We start from the raw sequence: 18499 nt of genomic DNA, 5'->3' as shown, positions 1-18499 counted from the left end.
ACTATAAAAGTATGACTACACAAAAAACATCTGTGAGGGCACTTAATAACATGCCTGGGTAATAATAGGTATCTGCCCACAGCATGCACTTTTGCAATTAAAGTAATGTGCCATCACAGGAAACACTATCACAAATGAACATATAACTCTGCCTTTCTTCTGCAAAAAAATATTTCTGACTGGATACGAGAATTTGGTGAAAAAAAGATTGAAAATGTTGTCTCCAAATATTGTTAAAATTTTATTTTTTTTTCTAGTCTGTTTTGAAAATTCTGTGGTCGCTCTTCCCCATCACTGTAACCAGCTCCAACACAACACTCTGAATCTTACATCATTGGTTAATTCTGGTTTACACTATCACGTTTTCATACACTTCATGACTGGCAGCTGTGCTTTCAGCCGTTGGTACTCTATGCTCTGGAATTCCCACTCCAAACATAGGACATTAAATTTTTAATTTACTACATCCTTGGGGCTTCTATCCCAATAGCTGATTTTTAATTTACTACATCCTTGGGGCTTCTATCCCAATAGCTGATTTTTAATTTACTACATCCTTCGGGCTTCTATCCCAATAGCTGAGTGCCACACTTTGCGTGATAACACTTTATGAAGGAATGTGAATCACACCAGACAACACACATGCTGCCGTTGTTTTAGGATTTACTTCAGAGACCCAGGCGGCTATCTGTGTCGAGTTTGCACGTTCCCAAGTGACTGCGTGCGTGTGACCGTGCGTTCCGGTTTCCTCCTCTGCAGGTCTGTAGGTTAACTGGCCAGCATAAATTGTCCATGGTGTGTTGGTGAGTAGAAGAACTTGAGGGGAGTTGATTGGATTGTGGAGAAAATAATAAAAAAAATTAGATGAGCGCAAACAGCTGATTAATAGTCAGCATGGAGCTGGCTGGCCAAAGGGCCCATTTTACCGCTATATTTCTGAATAACATTGACTTACATTTAGGAATCAAACAATCACAGAAGCTGGCCCCTTCTGCCCACCTTGGCCATATTGACTGTGATGTCTAAACCCTTTTGCCTGCATTAGGCCCATATTCTCCCGTGCCTTTTCTATCCAAGTAACTGGTCTCAAATGGTCCCACCACCCTCTACCCTTTAGCTCTCTGTTACATTGCCTTCCTCTCTCTTTAAGCCTGTGCCTTCTAGTTCTAGACTCCCCAGTCACAGATCTATTATATCATCTTTACCCCTCAAAATGTTACAAACCCCTGTCACTTCACCTCCCAGGCTCCTGAACTCCAGTGAGAATAATCCCAGCCTGCTTAATCTCTCCTTATAACTACAGTCCTCCTGTACAGGCAACATGCGAGTGAATCTCTTCTGTACCCTTCCTGCCTATTCATATCCTTCCTGCCTATTCTGAAGTGCCTATTAACTAAGGGTGGGTTATTAGTCAACAATGTTGGTGGGTCTAGAGTTAGTCATGGTCAAAATTGCAGATTTCTTTCCCTCATAGGATACAGTGATCGAAATGGACATATATGGCATTCGTGGTTATTGTTACTAATACCAATTTATTTCTGGATTTTATTCTATTTCCACTTCATTTACTGAATTTAAATTTCCCAGCAGCTGCAATGGGATTTTGAACTCGTGACTCCCGATGATCTTGGATGATCTTGAAATTCAGCTACAGATTGGCAAGTATGATGTTGTGGCCATCTCTGAAAATTGGCTAAAGGGTGGCTGCCATTGGGAGCTGAATGTCCAAGGATATACGGTGTATTGGAAAGATAGGTTAGTAGGCAGAGAGGGTGGTGTGGTCCTGTGTATAAGAAATAACCTTAAATCATTAGAAAGGGATGATATAGGATCGGAAGGGTAGCGTCTACATACGTTGAGTTAAGAAATGGCGAGGGTAAAAGGACCCTAATGGAAGTTGTATACAGGCTTCCAAACAGCAGCCAGGACGTGGATTACAAATTACAGCAGGAGATAGAAAAGGTGTGTTAGAAAGGCAATGTCATGATAATTCGTTGGGGATTTTAACATGAGAGTGGATTGGGAAAACCAGGCCAGTACTGGACCTCAAGAGAGAGAATTTGTAGAATGTCTAAGGGATGGATTTTTAGAACAACTTGATGTTCAGACCACTAGGGGATCAGCTGTGCTGGATTGGGTGTTGTGCAATGAGCCGGGGATGATAAGAGAGCTTAAGGTTAAGGAACCCTTATGGAACAGTGATCACAATATGATAGCGTTCACTTTGAAATTTGAGAAGGAGAAACTAAATTCCAATGTGTTGGTATTTCAGTGGAATAAAGGAAATTACAATGGCATGAAAGGGGGACTGGCCAAGGTTGACTGGAAAGAGACACTAGCAAGAAAGACAGCAGAGCAGCAATGGGTGGAGTTTCTGCAAAAAATGAGGTAAGTGAAAGACAGATATATTCCAAATAAGAAGAAATTTTCGAATAGACGGAGGACACTAGTGTGGCTGACAAGTGAAGTCGGAGCCAAAGTAAAAGCACTTACTTGTTACATACACCTGTTAGGGTGCATTCTCCAGTTACCTTATAAGGTAACCGTAGCCTTCAGCCAGGAGCAGATGTCATCAGGTGGTTCCCAACCTTTACCGAGTGTTTTGACCCTTAACCACAACACTCTCCAGTTGGTGAGCCGGCAGTGGTGGCCAAATCACTGCCCATCTGCTCCTGGCTTCCAACTCCCCTCCTCTCGCCTACTCCAAATCCAACAAGAGGCTCATTCTGCCTCTTCCCCCATCCTACGAGCTGCTTGTTTTTTGCTCCTTTCGTCCGGGCCCAGATCTGACAACAACTGCCACGCTGATTTGGCTGGGAATCCTCTGCAGCCAATCTCCACAGAGAACAACCATGCCTGCCATCCCTTGTCTTTACACTCCTGCAGTAAGGGCTGGTACTTCAAGGCCTTTCTCTCGTGGGTCTCTTCCCATCCCTCCTCCCACAGCACAGTCAACTCAACCAGAATTACTTTCTTGTCTTCGGTTGACCACAGTAAAATGTCCGGGCGTAGGGTTGTGTGCACCACATCTGGGAACTGCAACCTCCTTCCCACATCGACCCTCATCTCCCAGGACCAGGCCGTCAGCAGCAGATTGGGCTTTGGTTGTTTGGTTACGAAAGGCCTAGCTCCCTCTTTGATGAAGGTGATGGCCTTCCTCAAATCTGTGCCAGCCATCCTCTTCTTGCATCTCTCTCACTCTAGTGTGTCAGCAAGAGCCAGAAGCACCTTATCATGGTGCCACCTATACCGTCCTTGAGTTACAGCTGTTTTACACCCGGACAGTATATGAGCCAGTGTCCCCTTTTGACCACAGAGTTTACAGTTCAGGTCCTCTCTCATCCCCCATGCGTACAGATGTAATGGTGAAGGAAGGGCGTCATACACGGATCGCAAGAGGAAGGAAATATGGAAGGGCTGCAGTCTCCATAACTCTGCCCATGAGATCTTGCGCTTAGGCAGATCCTATTTTGTCCAGGCACCCTGGCACCCTTGTTCCACTGCCTTTGAAATCCGCTTCTCTTCCTCACGGATCCGTACTTCTGCCTGTATCATGTCTCGCCTGTTCCTTATGCTTGCGTTTCCCCACTTCTGGAAGTGAACTGAGCCGAGGCTTTGCTGCCCGACGCAGGGGTTGCTGATGATATCTCGCAGCTTCAGAGAACACACTGCCTCCTCCACAGCTGCGTTGGCTGCCCACTTGCACCCGGATCTGGTTGTAACGCCTGCTTGCTTTACCAAGACTTCATTGGAATCTCTCAAGCTTAACATAGCTCTGCATTTTGCCACCTTGAATTCCTCCACAACAAATGACAGGGGAAGCTGCAGTTGCCCAGAACAAATGTAGAGGCCCACTGAAGAGAAGCTTGGGGGAACTCCCAACCATCTCCACAGGTGCTTGTTGGTTTTCCTCTCGATGCCCTCTACGACAGTTATGGGGAACTCATAAAGTGTGAAGAGCCAGAGAAGCCTGGGCAGAAGGCCATATTGGTACAGCCAGGTCTTGAATTTACCCGGGAGTCCGGATTTGTCAATCTTCTTCAGCCATTCGTCTGTCTGCTTCACAGCATTGGTGACATTGGCCCCATCTGTCAGTGACACATTAAACCACTTCCCCAAACATTTTATCGGGTTATCTTGGATGGAAGGGATGACCTCACCCTGAACCTGGAGGCTAAACTTGCTAGTAACTTTGCCCTTTCTGATCACCATGCACCTGGACTTCTTGGCCTTGAATGACATCCTCGCCCAAGTGGCTACATTGTCCAGGGTTTCCAATACCCATCTTGCTTGGACATGTGACACAGTTGTTATAGCGATGTCGTCCATGAACTCTCGTAGAGCCGGATGAACAATGCCTGACTCCAGCATCGGGCCACGGGTTACATCTTCTGCTGCTGATAATAGGAGGTTCATTCCCATAATAAATAGGATGGGGGAGATGATGCACCCTGTTGGAATCCCCTTCTGGAGGTCCTGCCAACTAGTTGTGAATTGGGCTGATGTTGAGTTTGAATCCTCCTAGGTAGCTGGTGATCATGTCTCGAATAGCCACTGGGATGTAGTAATGGTCGAGTCCTTCTAGGATGAGGTCATGTGGAATAGACCCCTAGGCGTTCACGAGGGCTAACCAGACAACTGTTAGGTTGCCTTTTTTCTGCTTAATCTCACGGATCAAATGGCTAATCATTGAGGTGTGCTCCAGACACCCTGAAAAGCCTGGAATACCGCCTTTCTGGATGGATGTGTTGATATAGCTGTTCTGCGTCATGTAAGAAGTCAGCCTTCTTGAGAGCACAGAGAAGAAAATCTTACATTCCACATCCACGAGAGAAATTGTCCTAAACTGGGCAATTGTGGAAGAAACCTCTTCCTTTGGAATAAAGCATCCCTCTGCCAATTTCCAGCTTGATGGAATAGTACCTTTGGCCCAGATCTTTATCATGACCTTCCACAGCCTCTGAAGTAGTTTTGGGCATGTCTTATACACCTTATAAGGTATGTCGCTTGGGCCTGGGGCAGCTGATGCTTTAGCTTTCCGGATGATGTCCTGGATTTCGTGCCATGTAGGCTCCTTCACATTCAGCTCAATTGATGGATTTTCCGGTCTACCCACAGCCCAATTGGTTCCTAGTCCCTGACCCCTCCGTGGGTCGCTGTGTGCCTCCCGCAGGAACTCCTCTACCTCTGGCTTCGAGCTGGATAGTAGACCAGATCTTTGTTGGCCGAGAAGAGTCCTGGTGAAGCTGAATGGATCTCTCACAAACTGTGCTTGCCTTTTCTCTTTCTTCCTTCTTTGTGTCGTAGATGTTCCGCCCTCCGGAGTTTGCACAGCTTTTCCCGCAGCATACTGGTTAAGTCCTTGATACCTTCTTTATCGGCCGGTGAGCTGGTTTTAAACCTCTTGTTGAGCGCCTTTAATTCGCCTCTCAAGTGACGAATCTCCGTTTCCCTCCTATTCGGTTGCCGCGGTAACTCCGGCTGGCTTTTCTGCTCCATTGGGCCAAATTGTTCCTTAGCTAGTTTGTACGCTATGGTTGTGCGTGAGTCGATTTTTCTGTGTACTGGACCTGCTAAGGCAAATTCCAGGATGCCATCTAGATCATCATCGAACTGCATCCAGGCGACGTTGTCTGATGATCTAGGCCATTTGATCCTGTCTTTCCTTAACGAATGGATTGGGGTAGCCGAAGAGGAACTCACTAGGTCTGTTGTTCGGTGCTGAGGCGACTCAAGTGCGGAGAGATCTTCAGCTCCATGGGGTGCTTCCTGGCTGGAATTCTCCTTCCTCTCACTGCACTTGGGTCACCACTGATCTACATCTCCACTTGCTCTGGAGTATCTTGAGTCCTCTGATGTTTTTGCAGACTTTCCCACAATGACACCTTTAGCTTCCTGTCCTGGCCATTGCCGGTATGACCGTCCTGTTGAGTCTCTCATTCTCTCCCCCTCTCGGGAGACTCTGGGGGTATTGCTCTTCGTGCAAATGGAAGAAGGACACTACCATGGCTGACAAGTGAAGTCAGAGCCAAAGTAAAAGCAAAAGAGAGTACATACAAGGACGCCAAAGCTAGTAGGAAGATGGAGGATTGGGAAGCTTTTAAAAACTTGCAGAAGGAAACTAAGAAGGTCATTGGGAAGGAAAAGATGAATTACGAAATGAAGCTGGTGACTAATATCAAAGAAGATACTAAAAGGGTAAAAGAGAGCTGAGGGTAGATATAGGACCAATAGAAAATGACGCGGGAGATATTGTAATGAGATGGAGAGATGGTAGAGGAACTGAATGCGTATTTTGCATCAGTCTTCACAGTGGAAGACATCTGCAGAATACTGGACATTCAAGAGTGTCAGGGAAGTGAAGTATGTGCAGTGAAAATTACGACTGAGAAGGTGCTCAGGAAGCTTAATGGTCTGAGGGTGGATAAACCTCCTGGACCTGATGGAATTCACCCTCGGGTTCTGAAGGAAGTAGCTGGAGAGATTGCAGAGGCATAAACAATGATCTTTCAAGAATCAATAAGATTCCGGCATTGTACCGGATGACTGGGAAATTGCATATGTTACTCTGCTATTTAAGAAGAGTGGGAGGCATCAGAAAGGAAACTATAGACCTGTTAGTCTGACATCAGTAGTTGGGAAGTTGTTGGAATTGATTTGTTAGGGATGAGATTACAGAATACCTGGAGGCACATGACAAGATAGGCCAAAGCCAGCTCTGTGTCCTGAAAGGAAAATCCTGACTAACCTACTGCAATTTTTTGAGAAAATTACAAGCAGGGTAGAGAAAGGAGATGCAGTAGATGTGGAGTACTTGTTTTTCAGAATCCTCTGACAAGGTGCTGCACATGAGGTTGCTTAGCAAGATAATACCTCATAGGAGTTACCAGCAAGGATGTGATGTTGAGGCCGTATAAGGCACTCATGAGACCACACTTGGAGTATTGTGTGCAGTTTTGGGTTCCTTATTTTCTTAAAGATATACTGACATTGGAAAGAGTTCAGAGAAGATTCATGAAAATGATTCCAGGAATGAAAGAGTTACTGTATGAGGAACGTCTGGCAGCTTTTGGGCTGTTTCCCTGGAGTTCAGGAGAATGGGGGGGGGAATCTCATAGAAACACTCCAAATGTTGAAAGGTCTGAACAGATTAGAAATGGCCAAGTTATTTCCCATGGTAGGGGAGTCTAGGGCAAGAGGGCTCAACTTCAGGATTGAAGGACGTCCATTTAGAACAAAGGTGCAGAGAAATTGCTTTAGTCAGGAGGTGGTAAATCTGTGGAATTTGTTGCCACGAGTGGCTGTGGAGGCTAAGTCACTGGGTGCATTTAGAGCAGAGATAGATAGGTTCTTGATTAGCCAGGGCATCAGAGGGTATGGGGAGAAGGCAGGGGAGTGGGGATGACTGGCTCAGCCCATGATTGAATGGCGGAGCAGACTCAGTGGGCCGAACGGCCTACTTCTGCTCCTATATCATATGGTCTTATTCCAGTAGGTTATGTATTTTACAACTTGTGATTATGTAGCAAATTTGTAATGTTGATACCAGGTAGAATAGTAGACATCTTGGTTGATTATTTCCAAACCAATTATGAGTCATTTGCTTTTGTACATTCAACTAACAATACTCCCTCATTTCATCATCCTTATATAATCAATCAATTCAAAAAGTCAAATGTAATTGACAATATTAACGATTGCTATATTGTATGTGCTTATGAGCTACTGAAATTTTTAAAGATGGTTTCGGTATTGTTTAATGGCTTGTGAAAAATCACAAATCAGTGACACTAAACAGTAAATCTGATTTACAAATTGATCCATGCAGCATCAATTTTCCAAAATTTTACCTAATCACTGTACAGGCAGAAGGTCTAAGTGATTCAACAAACTTGAACATTTTATAATCAAATCGAGGATATACTCTCACCAGAGACGAGAAATTCTGCAGACTTCTAAACCACATATTCTTGCAAGAAAATAATAATGGCTCCACAACCATCTGAATATTAATGTCAAAACACGATATTTTTATTGTTGATTCCATATGAAATCTGTAGTTAAGAACCTAAAGGGAGATTGAGAATTGCCAATTAATTTACTATTGCCATTGCCTCACCAGACTGAATCTGGCATGGTAATAGTGAGAAACAGATTTCACAAACCATTACCAATAGTCAGATCGCTCAGCAGGCTCTTGAGCAAGGGAAGTCAGGTACAGAATGCCTAGATCAATCCTTAAATGGATGGCTTTGCATGATTCAAGCAGATGATCTGCCACAGGACCACAAAGAATCTTCAGCATAATGTCTTGAACCAAGAGTAACTCATACTAAACTTAAGAGGAAGTGCACTGAAAAGGCAGTGTATCCACTGAATAAATAACTCAAATCCTCTTTTAAAATTATGTCCATCTGTCCCATTCTCTTCTAATTCTGCTGCACCTGAAGGTTAAAAGTTCTCACTTGGGATATTCAATGCAACGGGGAATTCCCTTGTTAAGAAGTTCCTCCAATAATTACATATTTTAAGGTCCTCTAAAAGTCCTTGTGAATAATGCAAATGTACTTAACCAACATTTGTGTGAATCCTACCAATTACTTATATCTATAATGTGTAGTGGTTGCTGCATATAATTCTCCAATCTTCAGAAAGCAATGTTTCAATCCAACTGACAAAATTATAAGGGTAGCTATTGAGTCAACGCCACCGAATCTTGAGTTCTATCAACAACTCCACTGATAAGCAGTGTGAAGTACAAACAGTTAGCTAATAATCTTTCACCATCATACATTCCAACGCCTTAAGTATTGTGAACAACAGGAATTCTGCAGATGCTGGAAATTCAAGCAACACACATCAAAGTTGCTGGTGAACGCAGCAGGCCAGGCAGCATCTCTAGGAAGAGGTACAGTCGACGTTTCAGGCCGAGACCCTTCGTCAGGACTAACTGAAGGAAGAGTTAGTAAGAGATTTGAAAGTGGGAGGGGGAGGGGGAAGATCCAAAATGATAGGAGAAGACAGGAGGGGGAGGGATGGAGCCAAGAGCTGGACAGGTGATTGGCAAAGGGGATATGAGAGGATCATGGGACAGGAGGTCCGGGAAGAAAGACGGGGGGGGGGGGGAACCCAGAGGATGGGCAAGGGGTATATTCAGAGGGACAGAGGGAGAAAAAGGAGAGTGAGAGAAAGAATGTGTGTATAAAAATAAATAACGGATGGGGTACGAGGGGGAGGTGGGGCATTAGCGGAAGTTAGAGAAGTCGATGTTCATGCCATCAGGTTGGAGGCTACCCAGACGGAATATAAGGTGTTGTTCCTCCAACCTGAGTGTGGCTTCATCTTTACAGTAGAGGAGGCCGTGGATAGACATCCCATTCCCATTCTGACATGTCTGTGATATTTTGTAAACAAACGCAAATTTAGAATTTGATGGCTGCAACACACTCAACAAAAGTTGGGACGGAGTTAAAATAAGATTGAAAAGTGCACAGAATATTCAAGTAACACTGGTTTGGAAGACTCCACATTAAGCAGGCTAATTGGTAGCAGGTGAGGAATCATGACTGGGTATAAAAGTAGCATCCATCAAAGGCCCAGTCTTTGCAAGCAAGGATGGGTCGTGGCTCACCCCTTTGTGCCAAAATTCGTGAGAGAATTGTTAGTCAGTTCAAAAGGAACATTTCTCAACGCAAGATTGCAGAGAATTTAGGTCTTTCAACATCTACAGTACATAATATTGTGAAAAGATTCAAAGAATTCAGAGACATCTCAGTGCGTAAAGGGCAAGGTCGGAAACCACTGTTGAATACGCGTGATCTTTGAACCCTCAGGCGGCATTGCCTAAGAAACCGTCATGCTACTGTGACAATTATAGCCACCTGGGCTCGGGAGTACTTCGGAAAACCATTGTCACTCAACATAGTCCGTCACTGCATCCAGAAATGCAACTTGAAACTGTATTACACAAGGAGGAAGTCATACATCAACTCTATGCAGAAATGCCGGCGAGCTCTCTGGGCCCGAGCTCATCTCAGATGGACTGAAAGACTGTGGAACCGTGTGCTGTGGTCAGATGAGTCCACATTTCAGCTAGTTTTTGGAAAAAACGGGCGTCGAGTTCTCCGTGCCAAAGATGAAAACAACCATCCAGATTGTGGTCAGTGAAAGGTGCAAAAGCCAGCATCTATGATGGTATGGGAGTGCATCAGTGCCCACGGCATGGGTGAGTTGCATGTATGTGAAGGTACCATTGACTCTGAGGCATATATTAGGACTTTAGAGAGACATATGTTGCCATCAAGGCGACGTCTCTTCCCGGGACGTCCATGCTTATTTCAGCAGGACAATGCCAGACCACATTCTGCACGGGCTACAACAGTGTGGCTTTGTAGACACAGAGTGTGTGTGCTTGACTGGCCTACTGCCAGTCCAGATCTATCTCCTATTGAAAATGTATGGCACATCATGAAGAGGAGAATCAGACAACGGAGACCACGGGCTGTTGAGCAGCTGAAGTCTTATATCAAGCGAGAATGGACAAAATTTCCAATTGCAAATCTACTACAATTAGTATCCTCAGTTCTAAAATGATTAAAAAGTGTTATTAAAAGGAAAGGTGATGTAACACAATGGTAAACATGTTCTGTCCCAACTTTTGTTGAGTGTGTTGCAGCCATCAAATTCTAAATTTGTGTACGTTTACAAAATACAATTAAGTTGGTCAGTAAAACTATTGAAAATCTTTTCTTTGTACTTTTGTCAGTTAAATAAAGGTTCACGTGAATTAACATATCACAAATTTTTGTTTATATTGCATTTTGGAAAATATCCCAACTTTTCTGGAAATGGGTTTTGTACATTGATTGTATGTCTATAAAATGATGCTAGGCACAGCAGTGTCTGTACATAAGGTGGTTGACGACAAATGATAAAGTAGTGGCCGATGGGTATGGAGGGTGGGTTATTGGGTGAAGGTGTTGATCAGCCTTACTGCTTGGTGAAGCTAACAGTTTTTGAGTCTGGTGGTTCTGCCATGGATGCTACATATCTCCCTCCCAGGTGGAAGTGGGGCAAACAGTCCATGAGCAGGGTGGGTGGGATCCTTCATGATGTTACTTGCCCTTTTCCACCACTTATCTGTACATGTGTCCTTGATGGCAGGTAGGCTGGTGCCAGTGATGTACTGGGCAGTTTTGACTACCAATTATAGAATGTTCCTGTCTGCGACAGTGCAGTTTCCCTACCAAGTAGTGATGTAACTTGAGTGCGCATGCGCCGGTCGTGCATGCAGCCTGGTACAGCCGTTCCGATCTATTCTTACTTTCTTCTTCTTACTTTTTAATTTATGTTATTTTTTGTATTTTTTTCTCACGGTAACACGTCAAAGCTGCACCCTCTCTAACATGCTGATAGAGAGAGTTTTATTTGGGTTTTCTTTAACGCTGGAAATGGTTCCATCCTGACACACGGGATAGAAGCAAGGTCGCATTGTGTATTCCATGGACCAACAAATACCGGCCGGCTTAGCGAACAGAGCGGTGGACACCCCCGCTGAAATCCGGAGGAAAACACACAGAGGGGGATCACAAAGCCGAGGAAAGAGGACCGGGTTGAGACAACAGATACTTATGGAAAAGAAGAGTTCCGTGGTAATACCGTTCCAGCTGAACGGAAGTGCACTGAGAGCGGTAAGCATAAGGGAATTGGGTGCTTACTGTTCTGGCTAACAACAGATGGTGCAATCTGGGGTATATTACGATCGAGGAATGCGTTTGCAGACTGGATATTGAACTTTTTACTGTTGGACTTCGGCCACATTCCACCGTGATACAACACTTGGTGGCACGGGAGGTCGTTCCTGCCTGTGGCCATCGAACGTGCAGCTCCTCCCGTGGAGGGTCAGACACCCTGAGCCAATAGACTGGTCCTGGGCTTATTTTCCATCTGGCATAGTTTGCATTTTGGTGTTTGATTGTTGGGGTCTTTTGTATTGCTATATTTACGCTCTATTCTTGGTTGGTGTGGCTGTAACAAAACCAAATTTCCCTCGGGATTAATAAAGTATATCTATCTATCTAACTTGTTAGGATGCTCTCTACTGAGCTGATGTACATAGTCCATTTCTTTGCAGCAGTCTCAGAAAGTAGAGATGTTGGTGAGCTTTACTGACTGTGTGGAATGTGTTGAGACCATGGGAGGTTGTGCGTGATGTACACTCCCAGGAGTTTACAACTGCTTGCAGTATCCTCTGCTGTGCCTCCGATGTGGAAGAGTAGGGAAAAGATGAAGAGCTGGAGTCAGAAGGTGGGAATACCTTCTTGTCTAACTTCATATCTTTTTTCCCCAGTCCTGCTGAAGGGTATTGGCCTGAAGCATCGAGTATTTCCTCTTTTCAATAGATGTTGCCAGGACTGCCAAGTTCCTCCAGCATTTTGTATGTGTTGCCTGAATCATAGAGATTGCTTCATTAGGCCATACAGTAATGGGTTTTCTTGGCTGGTTTCTCCATTATTTTCAGCAGCAACCGGTATGCTGGCATTATCATTATGGAGATGTGGTCAGAGAGGCCAAGATGAAGGTATGAGACGGCTTTGTAAGAATCCCGTCTCTTTGTATAAATGTGTTCCTGTCTCTTTGTTCCCCTAGTGGCCGTGGTGACATGTTGGGGGACTATGGGTAAAAGGTCCTGCAGGCTAACGTGATTGAAGTTTTCTGCAAATACGAGACCATCTGGATGTTTGTTTTGTAGAGAGCTGATGATACTGTAAAGCTCTCCCAGTGTGTCCTTGGCGTTCACACTCGGGGGAAGGGGGGATGTAGACAGCAGATGCAGGAAATAATTCAGACAAGCCAATAGCCCAAAAGCTGGTAAGAGCCAACAGATCTTGAGGTGGGGAGAAAGCAATGTGATTTAGAGGGCCAGGGTGATCATGGAATTGGAAATAAAGCCACAGTATTCCAGGAGGGTTCAGATATTATGAAAGGGTCCAATTACAATGAGGAAATCAAATTAGCCTGCTACTTGGATTGTAGAATTGCTTGTATAGATGGCTTCAGTTACAGAACAGCTTGCATTAACATTTAGCAGCCACTTAACAAGAATAATTATAACACAGATGCGTAAGAGAAAACCGAAATCAAAATATAAAACATGAAATTACAGAATTATTTATAACTTTTATCTGTTTTGCTAGATTGCTAGATATTGTGCATCTGTAAAAACTCTGGAGGAATTGAGCCCATTGTTACATGGTTTCTTCTCATTAGAAAAGAAAATAGATTTTTTTTCAGCAATCACATCAGCTTCAATTCTCAAATTTAGATTAGTAGATTATGAGAGCAAATATTCATACATAGTTCAAGCAATTAAGATTAAAATCCTCTCATTTTATTTATCTATGATGAATGAAATGCAGCAAAGTATTAAGCTGGCTGGTCTTAAATCAACTTCAGAAGCTGCTGCTTAGCTTTAAACAACTATAACTTCAAAGAGTGGTGATGGAGCTCTGCACTGTTGATTGTACTAAGATGCTGACAAAAGCCTTTTCTATTTTCTCATATGAATGTTTAATAAAAATCATAACTGACTATAGTGAAGAAGAGCAAGAGAGGCATCCTGGGCAAATTATCATCAAGGAGTGATACATAATCACACTGCTGTTTGCAGACGATTCCTACATGTAATGCTTGCTGTTGAATTTCCAATATTAGATAGATTTAATGACAGTGGTTCATTGGCTATAAACTGCTTTGGAGTTGCCAGTAGGACAAAAGGCACTCACTGTATTCTTTCATCAACATATTGATCTTGTTTTTCCTGTTCATGTATTTTCCACATCCCCATCTATGCATTATACTATTTGCCAAACCATTTCATGCAGTGGAAATATTAATTATTACAGTAATATCCGAACATTACTTTGCAGGTGGTTAACACAGTTCTGACAAGGATTAGTTGAACGCTAAATTAGATACCAAAATGAAAAAATACAGCTTAAGGGTTTAAAATAAATTACTGTATAATAACTACAGCTGAAAAATTATGTAGCTGCTTTACAATCTAGAATGGATAATAAATGGAAATATATTCGAATTCTATCTAGACCAGGGGTTCCCAACTTTTTTTATGTCGTGAACTTCTACCATTAACCGAGGGGTCCATGGACCCCAGGTTGGGAACCCTTGGCCTAAACCATCAGTTGACTCCCTGGAGTTCAGCCTTTACTGGCTTGCACGTTTTTTTTAGGAACACTGTTTTCTACAAAGTGCACTCAGGTAGAATGACAAGAATGAAAACATTTCTCATGTTTAATAACCACATGACTTTAGCAAGAGCCCATCATAGAAAGTCTTCAGAGTTATAGTCATATGTAGTTAAAGATACATTTACCACAATTTCACAAACAAAATGTGGCTTCATAATAGTTGAAATATCAACTTCAAGTTCACCATATACAAATGAAACTGCGTTGCTTTTGGGCCAAGATGCAAAGCATAGTCACACACAGCATATACAGTTATGATTCAGCACATACAGCCATAATATTAGCACAAGTCCCTGACTGGCATCGCCTGAAGATTAACAGGTTGACAAAAGAGTGCAAAGTACATGTTTATGTAAGACAGTATAATGTTACTGGCACTATTATAATTGACCTAGCAGTTGTATTAATCAATGAAACAGCAGCAATAAAAGATGAAAAGTGACTGGTGTGGGATAAGAGAGTATCTGAGTTGGGAAGTGGGCAGGGTGGGGGGGGGGCGTGGGGAGGTGGAAGGGCATTCAAACAGGGTGTACATGTGTGTTGGGTGGCAAGAAGTTTAACAGCCTGGGGGGAAGAAGCTCTAACACTTATGCTGCAGTACCTCCTGCCTGATGCAGCAAATCAAAAAGATTATGGGAAGGTTGGGAGGCATTTTTGACAATGTTGGAGACACTACACACACAGTGCACCTGATATACATCCTGAATGGCGGGTGGGGGGGGGGGGAGAGAAAGAGAAACCCCTATATATGAATTAGTAATTACTTGGCAAAATATAGCAGCTGGTAAAATTAGCAATGACATTTGGCCTCAGTGATAAGCTGAGTCAGCTCTCCAGGGTAAATTAGTCCTACATATGCTGACTCCCTATGCCGTGTTACTGAATGAAAATGTGTTTTTCAAATGAGGAAAATGAGTAAATAACAGTACGACAATATTAGCATAAAATATTAACCAGTTTGTGATTGCTGACTATCTGAGTGTGATGGATCTCTTTTCCAGCAAATACAAGTGTATATTAATTATATCGGGGTCAAAGGCTGCTGAAGTGCAGAGGCCTCGTCCATGGTAAATTTTAGTAGGAATCCAAAAAGAGCCAGGCAGTATTCCCAGAGCAGGCAATTTATTTTTTTTATAAAATCAACATCAGTCTAGTATCAAAAACTGGTGTTTTTATGGCAATATACCATAAATGTCACTATACGGGAAAGAATGTCATGCACTTTGAAATAAATTGACTTTTTTTTTGTAAATATACACATAAGACTGTAATAGAAAACAGGAAAGGTTGTAAATACTAATCGGGCCCGACAAAATGAAAATCTAAACTGCAGTAAAACAAACAATAACAGAAAATACTGGAAACACTCAGCGAGTCAGTTAGCATCTGTGGAAAGAGAAGCAAAGTTTGCGTTTCGGGTCGAAGATCCTTAGTAAGATTAACGTTTCCATGGCCTTTCTAACGAGAGGTCATCGACTCGAAACTGCAACTCAGCTTTGCTCTCTCCGCGTGTGTTGCCTGATCCGCTGAATAATTCCAGCATTATGTTGTCGTTTCAGGGCTTACAGCATCTGCGGTTCTTTTTGCTTTTCGACTAATCCTGTCCCATTGTGAAGGACTGTTATATTGCATTGATTATGAACGCCATTTATATCTACCATGAACGCAATATCTTAAAAGTTCTATCATCACGGAAATTCAATACCGGTTTGTTTTTGTTTAACTCGCGGTTCTGAGAAGGCTCAAGTGACCGACCCAGTACAGACTTATTGTTCAGCTGCCGCTTTGAAAATGATCCCGTTCACGCTGTTAGTAATCGCCACACGCACCCCGCCTCCCCGTCCCATTCTTCCCTTTAGTGTTTTACCTTAGCCTTCTCCTTCCTCTTTTTCTTCTTCGGCTCTTCGTGCTGTTTCGGTTTCTTCCAAGAAGCTGCGGATGTCTCCAGCAGCAGATGCTCGTCGATGGGCAGGGCCCTGCTGGCACGGGCAGCAGCATGGTGGCCTCGACCCTGCACAAAAACAACAACAACCAGCAGCACCACACCTACCAGCAGGCTGAGAGCGACCGCGGGCAAGGCGACGAGCGCGGGATCAGAGAGACCGCCTCCGAACAGCAACTCCCTGCCTCGCAGCAACAGCACCTGCAGCCAGCGAGAGAGCGGCTCCAGCATGGCGAGACACCCGACAATGGAGCGAATGGACCGGCCCAGGGGCCGCCGTGTGCCCCAGGTTTGAACGCGAGCCCAGGCGGCCAGACGGCTGGGCAGAAACCCCCTGTCAGCCTCGGGAGGCGACACAAAGCAAAGCTTCACTTTCACACAGGCTACACAAACTTTTTCTTCCTGCAATGCTTTAAGTTCGGCGTGCTACTGTAAACGTGACGGTGGCCATGGAAGACCAAATCGTTCAAAACACATTTCAAGTTAAAGCTTGATTGCAGGCTGGCAGAGTGCAAATAGTAATAGCAGGAGCGGACTAGGCTGTCAGTGTTTGTGGATTAACTAAATTAGTGGGGGAGAAAACAATATCCATTCGGGGAGGAGTGATTATTTCCATAGTTTTACGTGTTGATTGGACGATTGCAATCGACTGTCTCAATTTTAGCACCCCACCACCTATTAGCCCTCCACTCCCCCCGTGATTGACTTCAGATTATACAGTGTAACTTACTTATTGCCTAATACATAGAGGATGAACACCTCAGTTTTGAGAACTGGGTCCACTATCGGGCAATACAATTTAATCGAGTTAATTGCCGTGTGCAAATTACTTCCGCAAAATTGCAAAAATAAAGGTAGATTACGTTTCAAAACGAGAGCGGTTAAATGACAACCAGTCACAGGGAAAGCGGTTGATCTTATTCTAGGCGTTTCGGGGAGAGGCTTCGGCGGAATATTTTACACTTAAGAAAAAAAATACAACTTGTACTCATTGTATGTACCGAAGCATCTTGCTGTACATTTCTTGTGCATTGATTCATATATCAACTACAAATGTAAGTGTAGAAGCTGCATAAGAGAATAGTGCGCTGTCATAAATAAAACAATTGTTCCGTTAACAAACCGCCTACACCTGCAAATACCACAAAGTAAAAATTGCATTGTTACTACATTATAGATTTGAAATTCATCTCTAATTGATATTGGAATAAGAAGCAGATTATTTTGTATTTGCTGTTTGCTAGAAATGTCTTATCAGAGTAAATACTTATGATGATACTTAAACGTAAATGCCTAGAACGACAAAGGCAAGTCGTAACCCAGTGTAATGTAATTCTCGAAAGAGATAACAGTGCTCTTCCTCTACCCTATGGGTCGCCAATTAAAGGTACAAATTCCGCTTCTTTCCTCCAGCACAATGAGAGCGCATATCATGAAATAACAATTTTCCAGTGATTAATGATATTGAGCTGAATGTTGCTGACTAGGATTTAGCCAGTTTTGCATTTTTATACCTTTATTGCCAAGTCAGCCAGCATATTATATAGTTTTGTGCTTCAAGCTCTAAAACGTCTTGAGCCTTCAGAGACGTGCCGAGCCATTAGAGTTAGAAACTAAAGCCAAACAAAGTTTTCAGAAGTAAGACTAGAAGGGAATACCCGGTCACAAAGTTTTAATTACTGGATAATTACAGAAATTGGTTTTGTTTGAAGTAAGATGAGCGAAAACAACATTTTTGACAGTCAAAAGACTTCCTTGTTCTTTGGCAAGTATTAACTGGGGGTAAGAGACCAAATTCGTTCCCGTCGTCTGTAAAACTGCACGGAATGTATAATAAGGAGATGCAGGATTATAAAATGACTCTTCCACCCTACCCCCCAACAACACACACACATTCACACACTCTCTCTCTCTCTGTCTGTCTCTCTACCCCCCCCCCCCCTTTTTTGCTGGCTCCCTATTAATTAGTCTAAGCCTGTATTCTGTAACGTTTAGAAAATTAAACAGAGATTTTATTGAAACTAATCATTACAGTGCTTGAATGGGTGGATGCTGAGGAAAGGAGAAGAATGTTTGGCCTGGTGGAGATGCCCAGAATTAGTGTTCACTGTCTCAGAACAAGGAGTAGGTTGTTTTGGGTTGAGATGAAGAGAAATTTCTTCAGAAAGTGGTTGACAATTTTTAGAATTCTCTATCCCAGAACATTCTTCAGGCTCTATCACTTAGACCATTCCAAACACATCGGTAGATTTCCATTTTTGTTGAGGGAATCAAAGGAATATGGGGGTAG

General features: G+C 43.4%; 1 protein-coding gene across 1 annotated transcript in view; it reads right to left on the bottom strand.

Annotated features, from left to right (window-relative positions):
* Positions 1-16767, bottom strand: part of LOC140194018 (uncharacterized) — a 117334-nt gene extending 100567 nt beyond the window's left edge. The window contains exon 1 of the mRNA XM_072251337.1: positions 16135-16767. Within this exon, the coding sequence (XP_072107438.1) occupies positions 16135-16440 (306 nt within the window). The 5' untranslated portion in view covers positions 16441-16767. The remainder of the gene's footprint in view (positions 1-16134) is intronic.
* Positions 16768-18499: the final 1732 nt, after the last annotated feature.

Source organism: Mobula birostris, chromosome 2, assembly GCF_030028105.1.
Source record: "Mobula birostris isolate sMobBir1 chromosome 2, sMobBir1.hap1, whole genome shotgun sequence".
Classification (NCBI taxonomy): Eukaryota; Metazoa; Chordata; class Chondrichthyes; order Myliobatiformes; family Myliobatidae; genus Mobula; species Mobula birostris.
The sequence above is the reverse complement of the archived record's forward strand: the minus strand, read 5'-3'. Positions and strand labels throughout refer to the sequence as shown.